The sequence below is a fragment of the Labeo rohita genome, chromosome 10, assembly GCF_022985175.1.
Source record: "Labeo rohita strain BAU-BD-2019 chromosome 10, IGBB_LRoh.1.0, whole genome shotgun sequence".
In the NCBI taxonomy this organism is placed as follows: domain Eukaryota; kingdom Metazoa; phylum Chordata; class Actinopteri; order Cypriniformes; family Cyprinidae; genus Labeo; species Labeo rohita.
This window is the reverse complement of record NC_066878.1, coordinates 14,798,280-14,819,701: the sequence shown is the minus strand read 5'-3', so window position 1 is coordinate 14,819,701 and position 21,422 is coordinate 14,798,280. Positions and strand designations below refer to the sequence as shown.

The following is a 21,422-nucleotide window of genomic DNA, read 5'->3' as shown; positions in this document are numbered from 1 at the left end:
AGGAAATTAATAACTATATGTTATATTGAAGTATATATATATATATATATATATATATATATATATATATATATATATAAAAGAGAGAGAGAGATCTATGCATATTTATTAAGTTTTTCATATGAAAGGTTTATTTTCTCCTTATATTTACAATTTTACAGTCATTTTAAAATGAACAGTTATGTTATTTTAATTAATTTTGAAGTTAATTTTAATTTTTATATATAGAGAGAGAAAGAGAAATTTGTGCTTGGTTATTTTTTTTTTTTTACTTTTTTAAAAAAATATATATATATGAAAGGTTTATTTTCTCCATACATTTACAATATTTACAATTTTACAGTCATTTTAAAATGAACAATTATTTTAAATAATTTTAAAGCATATATATGTGCATGATTATTTTTTATTATTTTGTTATAATTTTAAATTTTCTTTTTTATAATTTTGTATATGAAAGATTTATTTTCTTCATACATATACAGTTTTACAGAAATTACACAATTAACAATTATGCCAGTTTAATTAATTTTGACGTATATATGTGCATGACTATTTTTTAAAATAATTTTGTTATAATGTTTTATTATTTGTTGTAATTTTAGATTTTTTGTTATAATTTTTAATATGAAAGGTTCGTTTTCTCCATACATTTACAATATTTACAATTTTACAGTAATTATAAAATTAACAATTATATGTTATTTTAAATCAATATGTATATGGCTTATATATATATATATATATATATATATATATATATATGTATATATGTAATGAAATAAAACGTCTTAGCAAAGAGGCTGTATGACGTAATACGTTAAAAGAAATATTTAACATTTTGCACTATTTCTATTTTTTATTGTACAGATGGTTAAATGTTAATTCTCAAATCTGATTTGCACAAAGTTTATGCAGCTCTAGAGCTGGTATTGTTCAAGCAAAATGGAAACATAAATACGTTTAAATTCTTAAGTTCATTATTTTTTTTAATTTTCAGTTCAACTCACATTTTACTCTGGTTGTTATTCTAATAATATGAAATATAAAGCATATTATACTGTCACAGGTGATCGTGTCAACAACATAAACACTTCTAGAGGGCGTCAGCGTTCACTGCGTCGATTTTGAAAAGGGGAGGGGGAGAAACACGTAAGCACCAATGCGCATGTGCAGCCGTGTTCTCACACTTAGCTTACAGTAGTGATTTTTGTGTAGTATAGTCATCATGAAGGCTCTTAGGGGAATGGTAAGCGGAGCCGTGAGCGAAATATCATCCGCTGTTACCGGGAGCAAACACGTCGCCGTTCGGGAAAATGTCCTTGCCGTGACTCGTGACTACATTTCTCAGCCGAGATTAAGTGAGTGATCATTGCTGACTATGAAGGGCCCTCGCAAACAGAAACCCACCACCATAGCGATCAAATGATGTGTGTGTGTCGCAACGAATGAATGACGTGCTCTGTATTTACACCGCATCTGCTATTTTCATGTTCAATCATGTTTTTTTCAGCTGCAGACATTTAGCATCTCATTTTTAGCATATCTGATATTGTACATCTCTGATCTATAGATGCGGTCAGGTGAATCCAGGGTCAGCTTGCTAACCAGAGAATATATTTTTCTTTCAAATGCATATTGTTTACGTCTAATTGCATGATCTTAAAATCAATGTAATGTTTGGTTGGATTTTCACCACATATTACGTTAAAAATCAGCGTGATGCGGGTTTTAGGTTTATGCCTGCAGGATCTGCGTCGTGATGGCGTCATGGCAAGCCGTTTTAACATTTAGACTAGTCCGTTAACTAGTATCTGTGTTCATGTAACTAGTTCTTTTTCATTACTTATTATTTCTTATTAAGAAACATATAGAAGTACTAGTACCTAATAAGTAGTTGTTAATAACAAGTACCAGAAACAGCTGGAATACATACTAGTTTAAATGAGTAGTCAGTATCTCAACCACAGATCCCCATATAATATAGTGACCAAAATATAACATTTGTTATCAGTAGCAATGGAAAAGATACCTCTTACTACTGAAAGCATTTAGGAAATAATAGTACTTAATAAGATGTTAATAGTAAAACTGAAAGACTAGTGACTATAGAGGGTTTGCACTTGTCCATATTGCATATACTCGGATGTAAACAACAGCACGGTTAATGTTCTACGAAATACTTTGTTATGCTAATTTATGCTGTCTAAACCACAGAAAAAAATGTGTGGAAGCTGCTAAATCATAAAGAGAAGGACTTAGTAAGCAGGAAAGGGCGCAATATTTTGACAAACTAAAGTTATTAAGTGGTAAAGATCAGTGATGGGAATAACAGCGTTATAAATAAATGGCGTTACTAACGGCGTTATTTTTTCAGTAACGAGTAATCAAACGAATTACTGTTTCCTACGTTACAACGCCGTTACCATTACTGCCAATAAAATACGGCTTACCTATCATTTATTATAATTTTATTATAATTTTGTTTTTCAGTTCATCTGAATGGATGCGCAGCGTACCTGTATTTGACGAGCTGTAAACTCTAGTGTGAAGGCACACGACTAGCTGTCACTTTGTCTCACACACCCAAAGAAACATACAGAGCGACAGAGTCTTATACCATGCAGAATTGACGAGCTACGTTTAAACAATATTCTTTGTTGTATTTTCCTCTCAAAACAACGGAGCTCCTTTGGAATACTTCAGCTTTTAAGAACTGCTGGTTTCTCCGGTAGTAGGCGGAACTAATGTGCAAACAGCAATCTCATTGGCTGGCGCTCACCTATTATCGTCCCTGTTTTGATTACAGCAAATCAGTTAGAGCGAATGCAGACAACGTGATTAATATTCATGAACCCAGCAGCTCATTAAACCTTAGTGTGTTTAATACTGTTATTAATACTAGAATTTGTGGTAGTAACAAGACGTTCATAGAAACACTAAATTACAAACAATATCACCACCAGTCCTAAGTTCAGTCAACATGACAAACATGCATTCTTACATGGTTATTCTAATTACTAAAGTTCTAATGGCTAAAGTTGAATGCTAATTATAATTATAATATTATATCAGATATTTAATATTAGTCTGGTGAGTAAACTAAAAATGTAATTAATTTCATTAAAATTTCATTCATTTAACATATTTAATATTGGGGTCATCCAAGTTATTTAATATATTTAATTTTTTTTTTTTTTTTTTTTTTTTAAAGCAACACAATAGTTACTTTCCCTGGTAATTAGTTACTTTTATAATGATGTAACTCTGTTACTAACTCAGTTACTATTTGTGAGAAGTAACTAATAACTATAACTAATTACTTTTCAAAGTAACATTCCCAACACTGCCCACAACAACATTAAAATAGTGTAGATTAGTGTACAATGTTTTATATTTATTTTATAGTTATATTAAATTAGATTTTTTTTTAAAGTAACGCAGTAGTTACTTTACACTCTTCTCCTAGATTTGTTATATCTTTTGTCAGTCTATAGTAATCCGAATGTTTTTCTTGGGCCAACCGATTGGTACAGCCCAAAACATGACAATAATTGACCATTTTCAGCAGCAATAATTAGCAAAATATGCGAGTTTAGTTTGATTCATTGGTGTTGTTTATATTCAGTGCTGCCGATATGGCCGATTGGTGATGCGTCGTGAAAACCCTTTATTGAAAGAAGTATAAACAAAGAGTCCCTTTAAGACAAGGCATTTCACTTGCGGCCATCTTTGAAGCACCTCTTTGGCAGCTATTGCAGTCGTGCACGTACACCTCCTATCTCTTTGAATGGGAAACATCAAATTCTCCAAATATGTTTACAGTTGAGTTTCATATTTGAAATCACCAATGAAATATGACAACAACCGTCTCTAAATTATTGTTAAAAATAACTGACTTTTTCTATAGCAACCAGAGCTTCTAATGGCAGCTGCAGTGATGTGATGACTTTACCAATTAGTGATTGGCTCTTTTAGAAGGCGGGACTGTTCTGCCATAAAGTGTTACACTTTCTCCCATTCATAAGTAATATGAGTGTACATATCTAAAGTTTATATATATTATAGTTTATATATCAAGTCTTGGTATTAGTATGTAATGAATAGTTGCTAGTAAAATTGAGTAGAATCCTCTAACATAAAAATACAGGATTAATGTTAAATTGGCTTGCCATAGATGGCAGCATCATCAGAGGCACTGATGATATCACAACTTGCAAGGAGCTTTAAAAATGTTTACATTTAAAGATTTCAATTGTCAAATATGAAGTCTTTTTAGTTAAAGAATCTCATTATCTCTTAAGCAATCATAAATACATAATTAAAATGTTAGGAATAACAGATTACTTGGGCATCATGACCTTTTATTTTTTTATTATGGGTATCTCTGTTATTTATTTCTATTTGGGTTTGTGTTTCTACATTATAAATGACATTCTCATTCTTTTTCTTTATTTTTCTTTTTAAGACACTTTGACCATAACATGATGTCATATTTTATCAGGTGATATGTGCTTTATTTTTTACTGTATTTATTTTTCTTATTGCAGTCCTTACTGATCTTTGCTCATGCAATTAAAAGAAAAGCTCTGTAGAATTTGTGTGACATAGTTGTGTTTGTGATTTGATGTAGACTATGAAAAATCTCTTGTGACATTGATGTTTATTGTGTGCACAGCGTATAAAACCGTTGCTGGTGTTAATGGACCCCTGGTGATTTTGGATCAAGTGAAGGTATTGGATTTCTGTATTATTTAATAACCTTGTTACACATCTGATATATATTGTGTTTTAGAAACATAATGCATCTAAATATCTGCTTACTTATTGGGTATAAAATATAAAATAACAACCAATATAAAATATTTTCTTGTAAATGGTAATGACAGTTTACCTACTTCTACTCAGTGACCCATCTAGATGTTCATTATTGTCTTTGTAATTATGCATAAAGAAGCCAAGGCAATCATCTAATTTGTTTGGAAAGTACTGAAATTCTTGATGTAATGTTAACCGGTTGATCAGTAACATTTAAATATCTGGTTCAGTTCCCCAGGTATGCTGAGATTGTCCATCTGACTCTGCCTGATGGCACCAAAAGGAGTGGACAAGTGCTGGAGGTCACAGGCTCCAAAGCCGTGGTTCAGGTCAGAGACTGAGACCTTACAAAATTCTTGTTTTTTTTTACTTTTGTGGAAATCTGATTCGTAGCATCCCTCATTATTTCATTTTTAGGTGTTTGAGGGAACATCTGGTATTGATGCCAAAAAAACCACATGTGAATTTACAGGGGATATTTTGCGCACACCTGTGTCTGAGGATATGCTGGGTAAGAATTAAAAAGAAGATATCCTGAAGCCATGTAATGTTTTTTTTTTTTTTTTATCATGTGTATTTGCTGAAACTAGAAGTCTGTTACAGGTCGGGTCTTCAACGGCTCTGGAAAGCCGATTGATCGAGGGCCTGCGGTGCTGGCGGAGGACTACTTAGACATTATGGGTACATTTCAATGGGGCCTCATAAATTATTACACTGACAAACTGTCATCAGTGGCATTTTTGAGTATTGATGTTATGTTTACCATCCAATTTCCTCATGATTCCTGTAGGTCAGCCGATTAATCCTCAGTGTCGTATTTATCCTGAGGAAATGATCCAGACCGGCATCTCTGCCATTGATGGCATGAACAGTATTGCAAGAGGCCAAAAAATCCCCATTTTCTCTGCAGCTGGTCTACCCCACAATGAGGTGAGGCTGCTGTTGGTTTTTTAAATGTCTCATTCTCTTGTTTTTCATCTTAAAGGCAAGAAGGTTTTGAATATATAAAAGCTTGATTATATAAAAGGTGATTATCCTTGAAGAGAATTTCAAGGTGATTCTTACTTTTTATTCAGTAAGGCTATGTTCACACTTGGCGTCTTTTTTGACAAGAAAAAGTTGACAAGGGCGCTTTTTTTATTATTATAAAAAAAAAAAATCTGGCAGCCGAGGGCGTCTTTTGTTGCTATAACAACAGCTGCAACAGTATGAATGTCGAGAAAAGAGGAAGCTCGCTTTTGCGCTGGTGTTTTATTTTTTAAAAATGGGTGGTTGGATGGGATCGGGATGGATGGGATCGGGAAGTGTCTGCAGGCCGGGACTTGAAAAAAGGATGCCCGAAGCGCAACATGGTTCGTATCATCGCACTGCCCACGAGGCTATCGGAGCCGCATGCCGGTTTTTGAAGTTAACAGGGAGGAGAATATCTGTTCACAACAATAAAATACTCATTCTACCTGCACCTTCTCCATTTTTTCTTGTTGTTATGGAAACGTCAGTTCTGGCTACTCGCTTGTCATTGGTCAGCTCTCAAAAAGGCCTTGACGTAGGGTGTTTCTTTCAGAAAAGTTGAACTTTTTTCAACTTGAAAAGACGCTCTGAGCTGCTGAAAATGATGCCGGCGGTGGTGTTTAAAAAAAGTGCTCAGGACTTTTTTTGAAAATACGGTTTACTCCATAGGATTATAATGTAAAACAGATGCTGGCAGTTTCAAAAAAGACACCAAGTGTGAACATAGCCTTAGGACGCATTAAAGGTAAAGTCCACTTCCAGAACAACAATTCACAAATAATTTACTCACCCCCTTGTCATCCAAGATGTTCATGTCTTTCTGTCTTCAGTCGTAAAGAAATTATGATTTTTGAGGAAAACATTGCAGGATTTTTCTTCATATAATGGACTTGATTGGTGCCCCAATTTTGAACTTCCAAAATGTAGTTTGAATGCGGCTTCAAAGAGTTCTAAATGGTTCCAGCCGAGGAAGAAGGGTCTTATCTTGCGAAATGATGGGTAATTTTTTTCATAAAATAAATTTTTTTTTATACTTTTTAAGCACAAAAGCTCATGTAGCACAGGCTCTGTGATGCACGTTCACAGTGCTACAAGTTAGTGATGGGTCGTTCTTGAACGATTCATTCATTTTGAACGAATCTTTAATGTGATTCGGGAAAAATGAGTCGTCTCGGGGGGTGATTTGTTCAACATCCTTTGTTCATCTTATGGGGCTGTCACGTGATGAACGAACTACTCAAACCCGAAATCTTGTCAGATAAGAGGTGAGGTGAGCTAATCATAGACCAAAGACCCAGGTAAACAATGAAATAATCTTTTCTGTTTCTTATAGCATTATAGTTTTGTCTTTGTTGTTGTGTGATCAACGTTTGTGTAAGCAGTAGATGTGTTAGGAAAGTAACACGTAACATTTTAATTATATTTTGCTAAAATTAACGAAATGACTGGAAAAGAGATTCGTTCATTTTGCATTTTGCTTAATGAGGCTCAAAGGTCCGAGTCTGCAAAATGATCCGATCTTCCCATCACTACTGCGAATCACATCTAAGTTCATCGTCTGTGTACTCTGGCTAAAAAAGGAAGAGAAAGGCAAAAAACGTCATCTTATTTTCTCCGTAAAACTCGTTGTACCTTTTTGTTGTTAAACAGCATTTGGTTTACTTGCACTTCCTTAGTCTTTGCGCGTTTGCTTTGTAAACACTGGGTCTGTAGTTCCGCGTGACCTTTCGATGTGATTCAATAGTAAGTCGTGAACATGCATCCCAGAGCCTGTGCTACACAAGCTTTTGTGCTTAAAAAAGTATACAAATTTTTATTTTCCAAAAAAAAAAAAATGACAGATCGTTTCACTAGATAAGACCCTTCTTCCTTGGCTGGGATTGTTTAGAGCCCTTTGAAACTGCATTTAACCTATATTTCTGAAGTTCAAAATCAGGGTACCAATGAGGTCCATTATATAAAGAAAAGTCCTGAAAAGCTTTCCTCAAAAAACATAATTTCTTTACAACTGAAGACAGAAAGACATGAACATCTTGGATGACAAGGGGAAGAGTAAATTATTTGTGAATTGTTGTTCTGAAAGTGGACTTCTCCTTTAAATTGTTCAAAAGTGACAGTAAAGGCATTTATAAGGCATTACTTTATAATTATGTTTTATAGTTAATTTTTAAATAAATGCTTTTCCTTTGAACCTTCCGTTCATCAAAGAATCCTGAAATATATCACAAAAATATTACACAGTACAACTTTTCAACACTGATAATAATGATGAATGTTTCTGGACCAGCAAATCAGCATATTAGATCATTTCTGAAGAATCATGTGACACTGAATACTGGAAAAATTATGCTGAAAATTCGGCTTTGCATCACAGAAAAAAAATTATATTTTAAAATGCATTCAAATAGAAAACAGTCTTATTGACTAAACATTTGAACAATAGTTTAGGTAAAATGCAATGTTGCAATATCAAACGTAAAAAATTTAAGTTAATCAGCCAGTCAGACACAGTGACTCAGATCAAGCAGATTTATTGTCTCTAACCATTGCACTCTTGCACACATCTTGAGACAGCAATATTGTGGAAAATACCAAAATGCCTATTTTAATTTAAGCCTAATGACTTAACAATTGAACCTTGAACCTGTTTTGTTTTTCCTCACTGTAATATGTGTGTTTTTAGATTGCTGCACAGATCTGTCGTCAGGCGGGGTTGGTGAAGAAGTCCAAAGATGTGATGGATTACAGTGAGGAGAACTTTGCCATTGTGTTTGCTGCCATGGGGGTGAGGAGCACTTTTGATTAAAAGTTTGCATTTACATCCATACCAATGGGATATTTTCCTGATATTACTTGTATCTTTAGGTCAACATGGAGACTGCAAGATTTTTTAAGTCTGATTTCGAAGAGAACGGGTCCATGGACAACGTGTGCCTCTTTTTAAATTTGGCCAATGATCCCACGTCAGTATCTTCTCAAATTTTTCTTAAAAATTTAAGGGATAGTTGGCCCAAAAATAAAATGATGTCATTATTTACTCACTCTCATGTCATTCCAAACACATGTATAGCCTTTTGGGATTGCATAAAAGCACCAAAGAAACATCCATAAAGTTCTGAATAATTTCCAAGAGGATAAAAATTAAATGAGTTACAGAAGAGCAACCAGTACAATCCTTCAAAATGTCATGCAGGTTTAGAATGACATAAATAAATGTGTAATATGATTTTTTTGAAAGTATTTTGATGTGACTTGGAACAAGTTGTTTAATTTCCTGTTGCAGGATTGAACGCATCATCACCCCTCGCCTTGCGCTTACCTCAGCTGAGTTTCTGGCTTATCAGTGTGAGAAACACGTGCTAGTCATATTGACTGACATGAGCTCTTATGCCGAGGCTTTACGAGAGGTACAGTGTGTCAAATCGATTCATCGCAATTAATCGCTTCTAGAATAAAAGTTTGTGTTTATATAATATAAGAATATATATATTACATATATTTATACATTTATTTATATATATATATATATATTTAAATACAGCTGAAGTCAAAAGTTTACATACACCTCGCAGAATCTGCAAAAATGTTAATTATTTTACCAAAATAAGAGGGAGCATACAATATGCATGTTATTTTTTTATAGTACCGACCTGAAAAAGATATTTCACATAAAAGATGTTTACATATAGTCCACAAGAGAAAATAATAGTTATGATAAAAAATAATTTATAAAAATGACCCCGTTCAAAAGTTTACATACACTTGATTCTTAATACTGTCTTGTTACCTGAATGATCCACAGCTGGGTTTTTTTTGTTTGTTTGTTTGTTCATTTAGTGATAGTTGTTCATGAGTGCATTGTTTGTCCTGAACAGTTAAACTGCCTGCTGTTCTTCAGGAAAATCCTTCAGGTCCTGCAAATTCTTTGATTTGTTTTTCCCCAGCATTTTTGTGTATTTGAACCCTTTCCAGTAATAACAGTATTATTTTAAGATCCTTCTTTTCACACTGAGGACAACTGAGGGACTCACATGCAACTATTACAGAAGATTCAAACACTCACTGATGCTCCAGAAGGAAACGAAATACATTGAGAGCTGGGGGGTGAAAACTTTTGGAATTTGAAGATCAGGGTACATTCAACTTATTTTGTCTTCTGGGAAACATGTAAGTATCTTCTGTAGCTTCTGAAGGGCAGTACTGAATTAAAAAAAATGTTATATTTAGGCAAGATAAGAAAAAAAATTTACACATCTCCATTTTGTTCAAAAGTTTTCACCCCCTGGTTCTTAATGTATGGTTTTTCCTTCTGGAGCATCAGTGAGCATTTGACCCTTTTGTAATAGTTGCATATGAGTCGCTCAGTTGTCCTCGGTATAAAAAAAAGATGGATCTCAAAATCATACAGTTATTGTTGGAAAGGGTTCAAATACACAAAAATGCTGGAAAACCAAAGAGCTTGGGGGACCTGAAGGATTTTTCTGAAGATCAGCAGGCAGTTTAACTGTTCAGGACAAACAAGGGATTTATGAACAACAAAAACTAAACACTAAAAAAAAAAAACACAGCTGTGGATCATTCAGGTAACAACACAGTATTAAGAATCAAGGGGATGTAAACTTTTGAATCGGGTCTTATATATATATATATATATATATATATATATCAACTACTTTATTTTCTTGTGGACTATATGTAAACATCTTTTATGTGAATCTTATTCAGGTCATTACTAAATAAATCAATAACACGCATTTTGTATGATTCCTCTTATTTTGGTAAAATAATCAACATTTTCAATTATTCTGAAAGGGGGATGTAAACTTTTGACCTCAACTGTACATATAAATACAGTATTCACACACGTTATGTAAACAAACTTTTTCACAGTTTTGGTTGCGATTAATCATGATTAATCGATTTAACTGTCCTAAATTTATACTGACAGCCGTTAGTATCAAGGCTAAACATGCTATTCCTGACTATCATCTTGAAGGTCTCAGCAGCTAGAGAAGAGGTTCCTGGTCGACGTGGTTTCCCAGGCTACATGTACACTGATCTGGCAACAATATACGAGAGGGCCGGACGTGTGGAGGGACGCAATGGCTCCATCACCCAAATCCCAATTCTCACTATGCCCAACGATGGTCAGCAAACATCCTACTCTACTTTTAATCTTTAAATGATCATAACTGATTTACTTAATATTTTAATTTCCTCTCCACAGATATTACTCATCCCATTCCCGATTTAACCGGCTACATCACTGAGGGTCAAATTTATGTGGACAGGCAGCTTCATAACAGACAGGCGAGTCATAGAAATAAGCTTACAGTCTGAACATTAGATATATAGTACATGATTGAATCCCATGTGCTATTTAATAGTTCAACTGTTGATATTTCCATACAGATCTATCCTCCCATCAATGTACTACCTTCTTTGTCTCGATTGATGAAGTCAGCCATTGGTGAAGGAATGACACGCAAAGACCACTCAGATGTTTCTAATCAGCTGGTATGGAATTTTTTTTTGTGTATGTAAAATGTATTTTGTTTGATTCATGTGATCCAAAGCTGGATTTTCAGCATCATTACTCCAGTCTTCAGTGTCAAATGATCCTTCAGAAGCCATTCTAATATGTTTATTTGCTTTTCAAATAACTTGTTTATTATTATCAATGCTGCAGTTGTGCTGCTTATTTAAGAATTAAAATAATAAAGAAAGAACAGCAGCTCAGTAGTGACTAAAACCATTGGGTTTGTTATACAAGCAGTTGTGCACACCAGATTTTTTCCCCATTTATTCATTTAATGCACGTTATATATGGAGATTTAAATTATTTCTCATCTTTTGCAGTATGCTTGCTATGCCATTGGAAAAGATGTGCAGGCAATGAAGGCTGTGGTTGGGGAAGAAGCACTGACATCAGATGACTTGTTGTACTTGGAGTTCTTACAGAAATTTGAGAAGAATTTTATTTCCCAGGGTAAGTAACAAGAGAAGCGCACCTGTGAAATGATATGAAAAATTTCGTCTTTATCTCACCCTTTCACACAAAAAATCTAACACATCAAATCAGTTGTTCTCACCAAGCACAGAACAAATATTGTCTCTAATCACAATGTGTAATATCAGTTAAAAAAAGGAAAATATTCCATAATAAAAAGGCAGTTTGTTTCTTCATGGGAACAGATTTGGAGAAATTTAGCATCGCATCACTTTCTCACCAATGAATCCTCTGGAGTGAATGGGTGCCATCAGAATGAGAGTGCAAACAGCTGACTTCATCTTGTGAAGTGAAAAGCTGCATGGTTTTAAGAAATAAAGACATTAAAGGATAAGTCCACTTCCAGAACAACAATTTACAAATAATTAACTTACCCCCTTGTCATCAAAGTTGTTCATGTCTTTCTGTCTTAGGTTGTAAAGGCATTATGGTTTTTGAGAAAAGAATTTCTGGATTTTTCTTCATATAATGGACTTGAGTGGTGCCGCGAATTTTTTTTTTTTTTTTTTTTTTTTTTTTTTTTGAACTTCCAAAATGTAGTTTAATTGCAGCTTCAGATGGCTCTAAACGATCCCAGCCGAGGAAGAATGGTCTTATCTAGCGAAACGATCTGTCATTTTTTTGAAAAAAAAAAAAAAAAATTGTGTAGTTTTTAAGCTTGTGTAGCACAGGCTCTGGGATGCGCGTTCACGATGCTACGAATTAGTAATGGGTCGTTCTTGATCAATTCGTTCATTTTGAAAGAATCTTTAATGTGACTCAGAAAGAACGAGTCGTCTCGGGGAGTGATTTGTTGAGTTGCGCATGAGCAACATCCTATTAGGTTCTGTACTGGAATTAGTTCACCTGTTTCGAGTCTGCGGGTTTTTCGAGTCGTTCGTTCATCTTATGGGGCTGTCATGTGAATAACTAACTACTCAAACCCGAAATCTTGTCAGATAAGAGGTGAGGTGAGCTAATCATAGACCAAAGACCCAGGTAAACAATGAAATAATCTTTTCTGTTTCTTATAGCATTACAGTTTTGTCTTGTTTGTAGTGTGATCAACGTTTGTGTAAGCAGTAGATGTGTTAGGGAAGTAACACATAACATTTTAATTATATTTTGCTAAAATGAACGAAATGACTATGAATCACGCCTAAGTTCATTGTCTGTGTGCTCCGGCTAAAAAAAGTAGAGTATGGCGAAAAACTCTAAAATCTTATTTTCTCCTGCAACTTCAGAATTGTCCGACATCATTGTACCTGTTTGATTGTAAACAGCGTTTGACTGACTTGCATTTTCTTAGTCTTTGCGCGTTCGCTTTGTAAACACTGGGTCTGTGGTTCCGCGTGACCTTTCGATGTGATTCAATAGTAAGTTGTGAACATGCATCCCAGAGTCTGTGCTACACAAGCTTTTGTGCTTAAAAAGTATACAAATTTTTTTTTTCTGAAAAAAATGACAGATCGTTTCGCTAGATAAGACCCTTCTTCCTCGGCTAGGATCATCTAAAGCCCTTTGAAGCTGCATTTAAACTGCATTTTGGGGCACCAATCAAGTCCATTATTTGAAGAAAAATCCTGAAATGCTTTCTTCAAAAACCATAATTTCTTTACGACTAAAGACAGAAAGACATGAACATCTTGGATGACAAGGGGGTGAGTAAATTATATGTGAATTGTTGTTCTGGAAGTGGACTTCTCCTTTTAATGGATGGACTTGAGTCTTACTTGTGATTTATTGTGGTGTTTTTTATGAACTGTTTGGATTCTGATTGCACCCATTCACTGCAGAGGATCCATTAGTGAGCAAGTGATGTAATACTAAATTTCTCCAAAAAACAACTCATCTGTAGCTTTGATGGCATTGATATCTAACCATGGCAATGGGCTGCACTATATATAACTTCAGAATGAGCCTAACATGTTTTGTGCCACAGGTGCATATGAGAACCGAACTGTGTTCGAAACACTGGACATTGGCTGGCAGCTGTTGAGAATCTTCCCCAAGGAGATGCTGAAGAGGATTCCTCAGAGCACTCTGGCCGAGTTTTATCCCCGAGACTCCAAACATTAGTCTTACTTCCTTCCTCGTTTATTCACTTTGTCTCTCAATCAGCCGTGAATCTGTCCTCAACAGTTCTAGATGTTACTCACGTTCCCTGCTCAAATCAAATACACTGAGTCTACATTGATGGAATACAAAGTTGTTTTCATTGCTGCTCTTGGTATTTATTTATCATGTAAGTGTTGCTAAATAGTAAAGCAAATATTGTATGAATATTGTTGCTACACCGCAGTGTGAAAGTTTGTGTGTGTGTGTAGCTCAGTGTGTCAAACTGTGTTTTGAACAAGTGGTATACAATGCGGGAAAGGCCAATTTTTCTATTAGCTGGTAAAGGTTTAGAGCATTGTATTTCCATATTTCAGAAGTGCCAAGTTGAATGTATAATGGCTTAATGTATTCTATGAATTTTTCATCGTTATAATGAATACACTATATAAAAGTACATATTTATCATAAAGTATGAAAAGAAGCCATATGTTCATAGAATGCATTACAAAGGAATGGAAAAAGCATAGTGGCCCTATCAAATCAAAGGAGTAAAATCAAACACGGAGCAATAGGTTTTTCTTTTGTCATGTGTTGTTATTTTATATTTTGTATAAAATGTGTAATTTCTGTTTGTGGAAGTAATATGTTGTTTATAATTTATTTTGGTGCCATTAAAATATGTACTGTGATAAAGTGTGATATCAAGTGATTGTTGTCCTAATGCATGAACGCTATATTGAAAATATGTATATGAACAGTTGCTTCATGAAATAAACCTTGATGTGGTATAAATGAATAAATATAATTGTGCTTCTCATTAAATGTGGCTACTCATTTCACCAGAAAATTTTGTAACTTAATGAGTCTGAACATGTTCTGCTTTGCAAACAAAATAGAGAAAAAAGTATATAATTACTTGCAAACCAATGATTTTGATCTTTTTGATCTTTTTTGATCTTTTTGATATTTTGATAAAAGTAGTATAATTAGCACATACTTCAGTTAATAATTTTTTTAAAAATAAAACGAGTTATATTTTGTATAAAATGTCTGAGGATATCATATGCAGACAGTGAATTTATTGTTCTGGGATTAATTAGCTGTTTTAAAATGTTTAAACTGCAGAGCATATCAGATTCTTCACAAAACAAGCATCAATTATCGTTTAACGACCAGTTTCCCAGGTGAACAATATTTGATGTAATTAGTCATTTGCTCTAATTGGACTAGTGAAGGCCTATAAAATACACTTACCCCAACCTACCTGTATGCTTGGATTTGTAGATTGTTTGTGGTGGTTTGAGAACTTGAACATTGGGTTTTTTGGAACCCTTGTGGATTTTTGCCATGGATCAAGGGTGGAAACAGTGAGTTTAGTGATTCAATCTGTGTTTGTAAGTTATTTTGGCAACATTTACTAAAGTGTTTTTAAAACTTGTAGGTTACCCTTGCTAGTGATGATCTTGCTTTTTTGGAGAAGTGCTGATGGATTTAGAGGTGAGCTGTCTTTATTTATTTATTTATTTATTTATTTATTTATTTATTTATTTATTTATTTATTTTTTATTTATTTATTTATTTATTTATTTATTTTTTTTTTATTTATTTATTTTTTATTTATTTTTTTTTTTTTTGCTTGTTTAGTAGGGCTTGTACACCATTCTTGTTTTATTTTTCTATAGGTGGAGCTCATTCCAATGCCCATCCTGATACTCTCTCACCTCGTGCAGTCCAGTCTTCTATGTCAGAAGCCCGTGTGACTGGGGCTTTGCCTGTTGAAGAAGTGGGCTCCAGTTTGTTCCCTAGCAGACCCCTGAAAAGCAGATCGAAGTTTAATCTCCTCCAGTTTGTCAAAGGTGGTTCCATCAGCTCTCAGTCAACATCCCATGCCCAAACTGCTCCAAGCAGCTCTGTCTCTGCTTCCCTGCCTCTGCCTGTAGATGCTCAGCCTTCAAGCGGTTTGACGTCCTCTGGATCAGCCTTTCAAGGTGCTGCTGATTTGACATCCTCTGGATCAACCTTTCAAGGTGCTGCTAGTGGACTAAGTTTGCAAACCCAGTATGCTGCTAGTGGACCCGTCACTTCTACCCAAGGAGCGAGTAGTTACCCTGCCGAGCTTGTTTCTGGCCAGTCCACCAGTGATAGTCTGCCTGTGTCCAGCTCCCTGGAAACTTATGCTCTTCAACCAGCAGAAGCCTCTTTGCCTGTGTTCTCCCAGGAGAGTATCTCTCACAGCAGTTCATCAGCTCCAGGTGCAATTTTTCAAAGTAGCCCTGTATTTTCAGAGGGCACAGGTCAACATGTACCTCTTCAGGGTGAAGGTAGCTACAGTGGTTTGTCTCAAGGTGCCTTTAGTCAATATACCCCAGACTCCAATACCAAGCTCAGTTCGACCTCTTCTAGTCCATCTACTGGTGACCAGAGTTCCCCTAGTCTTAGTTCCAGCTCTCAGGGTAGTTCTGGCATGTTTTTAGCTTCTGGTTCTTCCTATCTAGCGGAAGCAGCAGGACTTGGTCATCTTGACTTCTCTGCCAAATCTCCAGAGACATCCAGTCTGCATCTGCCCATGCCTTTGGTATCTAGCCAGTCTACTAATGGTCAAGGCACCCCTAGTCTGCTTATGGTTGGCCCTCAGAGCAGTTTGGGCAGTGTCTCCTACAGTAGCTTATCTAGCCAGGCTCAAGGCTCTGCCTCTTCTCAGAGTGGCTCTGGGGCTGAATTTTCTCCAAGTTATTTCCAATCTAGCCCTGCACAAGTAGGAAGTGATAGTTACAGTGGTTTGCCCCAGTCTCTCAGTGCCTCTAGTCTGTATACTCCAGAATCCCTGATGTCTAACAAACTTGATACTTTACCCCTGGGGGTTTCTAGCCAGTCCACAAGTGCTAAAAGTTCACCTAGTGTGTCTATGTCAAGCACTCGGTTAGCAACTTCTAGTAGTTATCTCCCTGTACAAGGAGGAAGTAGCTCTCCTAGTTTATCTCTGGGCACTGTCAGTGCTTCCATGTCTGCTCCCCAAGCTATGTATAGCCAGTCCACAGGTAGCAGGTCTTCCTATAGAACTGTTTCTCAGTTTGGGTCTCCGTCTCAAACCGGTGCCTCTGGTCAGTTTACATCTCAGGGAGGTAACTATTACAGTGGGTTGGCTTCACAGTCTCAAGCTGTCTCTAGTCCATCCGTTTCTGGTAACTTAAAGCCCATTTCTTCACCCCAGGGCACTTCCAGTCAGGCAACTAGTGTTTTGAGTTCCCCTAAGCAATTTACATCTACCTCCCAAGGTAGCTCTGGGGCTTCATTTGGGGCCTCTACTGGTTTTGCCTCACAGGGAATAAGCAGCTCTTCCAGTGGTTCTGTCCAGTCTCAGGGTAGCACAAGTCAGTTTTCCCCTGGTGCAGATAGTCAGTCTACTACTGTTCAGAGTTCACGTAAGCAGTTTATCTCTAGCTATGGCACCCAGACAGGATCTTCTGCTCCCTTCACCCTGCAAGGAAGCTTTGCTTCTGGTGGCTCACCACTGGCTCAAGGTACTGCAAGTCAACTTGCTCCTGTGTCTCCCTCGCATCCAAGTGCATTATCCCCATCCCAAGGTGTTGCCAGTCAGTCTACTATTCATGTTTCTCGAAAGCAGTTTACCTCTACTTACACAGGCAGCTCTGGTGCCCAGGCTGGGTCCTCTGCTCCCTTCACTCTGCAAGGAAACACTGCTTATGGTGGATCACCTCAGCCTCAAGATACTGCAAGTCAGTTTGCCCCTGGATCCTCCTATGCAAGTGTATCCTTGTCCTCACCCCAAGCTATTGCTGGTCCTACAACGGTTCAGAGTTCACGGAAGCAGTTTACCTCTGCCTCCCAGGATAGCTCTGGGGCTCTGTTTGGGGCTTCTACAGGTTTTGCCTCTCAAGGAATGAGTAGCTCTTACAGTGGTTCTGTCCAGTCTCAAGGTACCGCAAGTCCGTTTGCCCCTGGATCTCCATCTTCCTACGCAGGTGTGTCACTGTCTTTACCCCAAGCTGGTCCATCTACTGCTGTTCAAGCTTCTCTGAAGCGGCCTACCTCTACCTACATGGGCAGCTCTGACACCCAGGCAGGATCCTCTACTCGCTTCACCCTGCAGGGAAGCACTGCTTATGGAGCACCTCTGTCTCAAGGTACCGCAAGTCAGTTTGCCCCTGGATCTCAATCGTACTATACAGGTGTGTCACTGTCTTCACCCCAAGCTGGTCCATCTACTGCTGTTCAAGGTTCTTTGAAGCAGCCTACCTCTACCTACATGGGCAGCTCTGGGACCCAGGCAGGATCCTCTACACTCTTAGGCCTTCAGGGAAGCACTACTTATGGTGCATCACTGCCTCAAGGTACCGCAAGTCAACTTGCTCCAGTGTCTTCCCCATATGCAAGTGGATCACTGTCCTTACCCCAGCTTGTTGCTGGTCCTACTACTGTTCAGAGTTCAGGAAAGCAATTTGCCTCTACATTCACAGGCAGCTCTGGCACCCAGGCAGGGTCCTCTACTCGCTTCACCCTGCAGGGAGGCATTGCTTACGGTGGATCACAGCCTCAAGATACCACAAGTCATTTTGCCACTGGGTCATATTCCCCATATGCAAGTGTATCACTGTCCTCACCTCAAGGTCTTGCTGGTCCTACCACTGTTCAAAGTTCACAGAAGCGGCTTACTTCTACCTTTACAGGCAGCTCTGGCACCCAGGCAGGATCCTCTACTCGCTTCACCCTGCAGGGAAGCACTGCTTATGCATCACCTCAATCTCAAGGTACCGCAAGTCAGTTTGCCCCTGGATCTCAATTGTACTATACAGGTGTGTCACTGTCTTCACCCCAAGCTGGTCCATCTACTGCTGTTCAAGCTTCTCTGAAGCGGCCTACCTCTACCTACATGGGCAGCTCTGACACCCAGGCAGGATCCTCTACTCGCTTCACCCTGCAGGGAAGCACTGCTTATGCATCACCTCAATCTCAAGGTACCGCAAGTCAGTTTGCCCCTGGATCTCAATCGTACTATACAGGTGTGTCACTGTCTTCACCCCAAGCTGGTCCATCTACTGCTGGTCAAGGTTCTTTGAAGCAGCCTACCTCTACCTACATGGGCAGCTTTGGGACCCAGGCAGGATCCTCTACACTCTTAGGCCTTCAGGGAAGCACTACTTATGGTGCATCACTGCCTCAAGGTACCACAAGTCAACTTGCTCCTGGGTTTTCCCCATATGCAAGTGTATCACTGTCATCACCCCAAGGTGTTGCTGGTTCTACTGCTGTTCAGAGTTCAAGAAAGCAGCTCGCTTCTACCTTTACAGGCAGCTCTGGGGCTCAGTTTGGGGCCTCTACTGGTTTTGCATCAGCAGTGAGTAGCCGTTACAGTGGCTCTAGCCAGTCTCAAGGTACCGCAAATCAGTTTGCCCCTGGATCTCCATCTTCCTATGCAGGTGTGTCACTGTCTTCACCCCTAGCTGGTCCATCTACTGCTGTTCAAGCTTCTCTGAAGCAGCCTACCTCTACCTACATGGGTAGCTCTGACACCCAGGCAGGATCCTCTACTCGCTTCACCCTGCAGGGAAGCACTGCTTATGTATCTCCTCAGTCTCAAGGTACCACAAGTCAGTTTGCCCCTGGATCTCAATCGTACTATGCAGGTGTGTCACTGTCTTCACCCCAAGGTGTTGCTGGTTCTACTACTGTTCCGAGTTCAAGAAAGCAGCTAGCTTCTACCTTTACAGGCAGCTCTGGGGCTCAGTTTGGGGCCTCTACTGGCTTGGCATCAGAAGGAGTGAGTAGCCGTTACAGTGGCTCTGTCCAGTCTCAAGGTACCGCAAGTCAGTTTGCCCCTGGATCTCTTTCCTCCTATGAAAGTGGATCACTGTCCTCACCCCAAGCTGTTGCTGGTCCTACTACTGTTCAGGGTTCACGGAAGCAGTTTACCTTCAGAGGCAGCTCTGGCACCCAGACAGGGTCCTCAACTCTCTTCACCCTACAGGGAAGCACTGCTTATGGTGAATCACCTCAGCCTCAAGATGCTGCTAGTGAGTTTGCCTCTGGCTCTCCAACCCCATATGCAAGTGTGTCACTGTCCTCACCCCAAGGTGTTGCTGGTCAGTCGAGCCAAGCATATCAAAGCTATTCTGTATCCCAAAGCCAGAAGTCTCAAAGATGGCAGCCTTCAGCCACTCGTTGGATACAAGGTGTTCAGATCTCAGATTCTGCTGCATCACAGGGTAGCTCTACATCTCAAAGCTCTCCGATACAGTTCTCTTCCCTGTCATCTGCAGGTGGCTCACCTTCAGGAGTTTCTGGTCAGTTTGTTTCTGCACAGGGTGGTGGTGCCAGTTACAGTGGCTCTTTCCAATCTCAAGGCCTCTCTACCAAGTATAACCCTGGGTCCCAGCTCTATGATCTAAGTGCTGCCAGTCAAGGTACATCTAGTGCTTCAGCTTCTAAAGTCTTGAGTGGCTACAGTTCAATGTATAACCAGAATGCTCCTGCTCAACCATCCTACAGCTCATCTCCAAGCCACTTTTACTCTGTTAAAATGTAGCCGAATGCAAATGTCTTCCAGAATTGGGTAACTAATAAATTGTTTGAAGCAAAGCAGTTTTCTTTGTGTGGCTCATCTTATTTTTGAAAAACACTTTGAAGTATCGTACAACTCTTCTTGGTTTTGTTGCTGTAACTTTTTAAAGGGTGCCATCCACTTCACTGTTTAAATGGCTCTCCTACAGCATTTTTAATATGCCTAAAGGGCTAAAATACAGTTTGCAGTGCTAAGTTAACAATCCTGTTTGGGTGTGTTGCCTGTTTGCATGAAAGTGGATTTATTTGGGCCTCAAAAGCAGATATTTGATAAATGGCTTTAACACTTGCTTTATTTAAAAACTTGCAAGGGACACTTTAAAAATATCACTTTTATATGGGTCTAATCTCTCCAGAACAACTTACAAAAAATTCAAATTTACTCTTTCTCTTGTCATCCATGATGTTCATGTCTGTCTTCCGTCATAAAGGGATGGGGGTGTGTGTGGGTTTTTTTTTTTTTTTTTTTTTTTTTTTTTTTTTTTTAAATAAAGGGTGTTTGATCATCTTTGTTCACTTTGCAAAGACTGGGTCAGAACTTCTGCAATGTAGGATGATTTAAGCTGAGGGAGAAAATAGTCAGAATTTTTTGACTTGAGCCAGAATGCACAGAGTTCAAGGACTGCAAGGCAAGATGAGCATTTGAGAATAAGTATTTAAATAATGTAACTGTTTCTAAGACCCTTCTTCCTTGACTGGGATCGCTTACAACTGCATTTGGGATCGTTTGAAGCTGCATTTTAATGGCTTTTTTGAAGTTCAGAATCGGGGCACCATATCAGTCATATGTGGAGAAAAATGCTGAAATGTTTTCCTCAAACAATTTCTTTACGACTGAAGAAAGACATGAATGTCGTGGATGACAAGGGGGTGAGTACATTATTTGTAAACCGTTGTTCTGGAAGTGCCCTGGTGAAAAAAACAGCATATGCTGGTAGCTATGTTTTGATGCTGGGATGCTGGTTAG

The 21,422-nt window shown here is 37.8% G+C and overlaps 2 protein-coding genes across 14 annotated transcripts; both read left to right on the top strand.

Annotated features, from left to right (window-relative positions):
• Window positions 1–1,146: 1,146 nt before the first annotated feature.
• Window positions 1,147–14,698, top strand: atp6v1b2 (ATPase H+ transporting V1 subunit B2). Its single transcript, XM_051121698.1, has 14 exons — window positions 1,147–1,361; window positions 4,679–4,734; window positions 5,049–5,147; window positions 5,236–5,329; window positions 5,422–5,499; window positions 5,609–5,748; window positions 8,513–8,614; window positions 8,695–8,792; window positions 9,113–9,236; window positions 10,826–10,976; window positions 11,057–11,139; window positions 11,242–11,346; window positions 11,689–11,818; window positions 13,761–14,698. The coding sequence occupies exons 1-14, from the start codon at window positions 1,229–1,231 to the stop codon at window positions 13,895–13,897; spliced, it is 1,530 nt and encodes a 509-aa protein (XP_050977655.1). The 5' UTR covers window positions 1,147–1,228; the 3' UTR covers window positions 13,898–14,698.
• Window positions 14,699–15,128: 430 nt separating this feature from the next.
• LOC127172191 (hornerin) lies at window positions 15,129–20,476 on the top strand. Of its 13 annotated transcripts, none has more exons than XM_051121376.1 (5): window positions 15,129–15,243; window positions 15,318–15,373; window positions 15,559–17,814; window positions 18,229–18,273; window positions 18,484–20,476. In XM_051121376.1, exons 1-5 carry the CDS (start codon window positions 15,224–15,226, stop codon window positions 20,418–20,420), a joined length of 4,314 nt encoding a protein of 1,437 aa, XP_050977333.1. In that variant the 5' UTR covers window positions 15,129–15,223; the 3' UTR covers window positions 20,421–20,476. The 13 variants fall into 13 exon arrangements, with proteins under 13 accessions (XP_050977333.1, XP_050977335.1, XP_050977337.1 ...); XM_051121378.1 differs by having other exon boundaries at window positions 15,559–18,645; window positions 18,853–18,945; window positions 19,363–20,476; XM_051121380.1 differs by lacking the exon at window positions 18,229–18,273 and having other exon boundaries at window positions 18,853–20,476.
• Window positions 20,477–21,422: the final 946 nt, after the last annotated feature.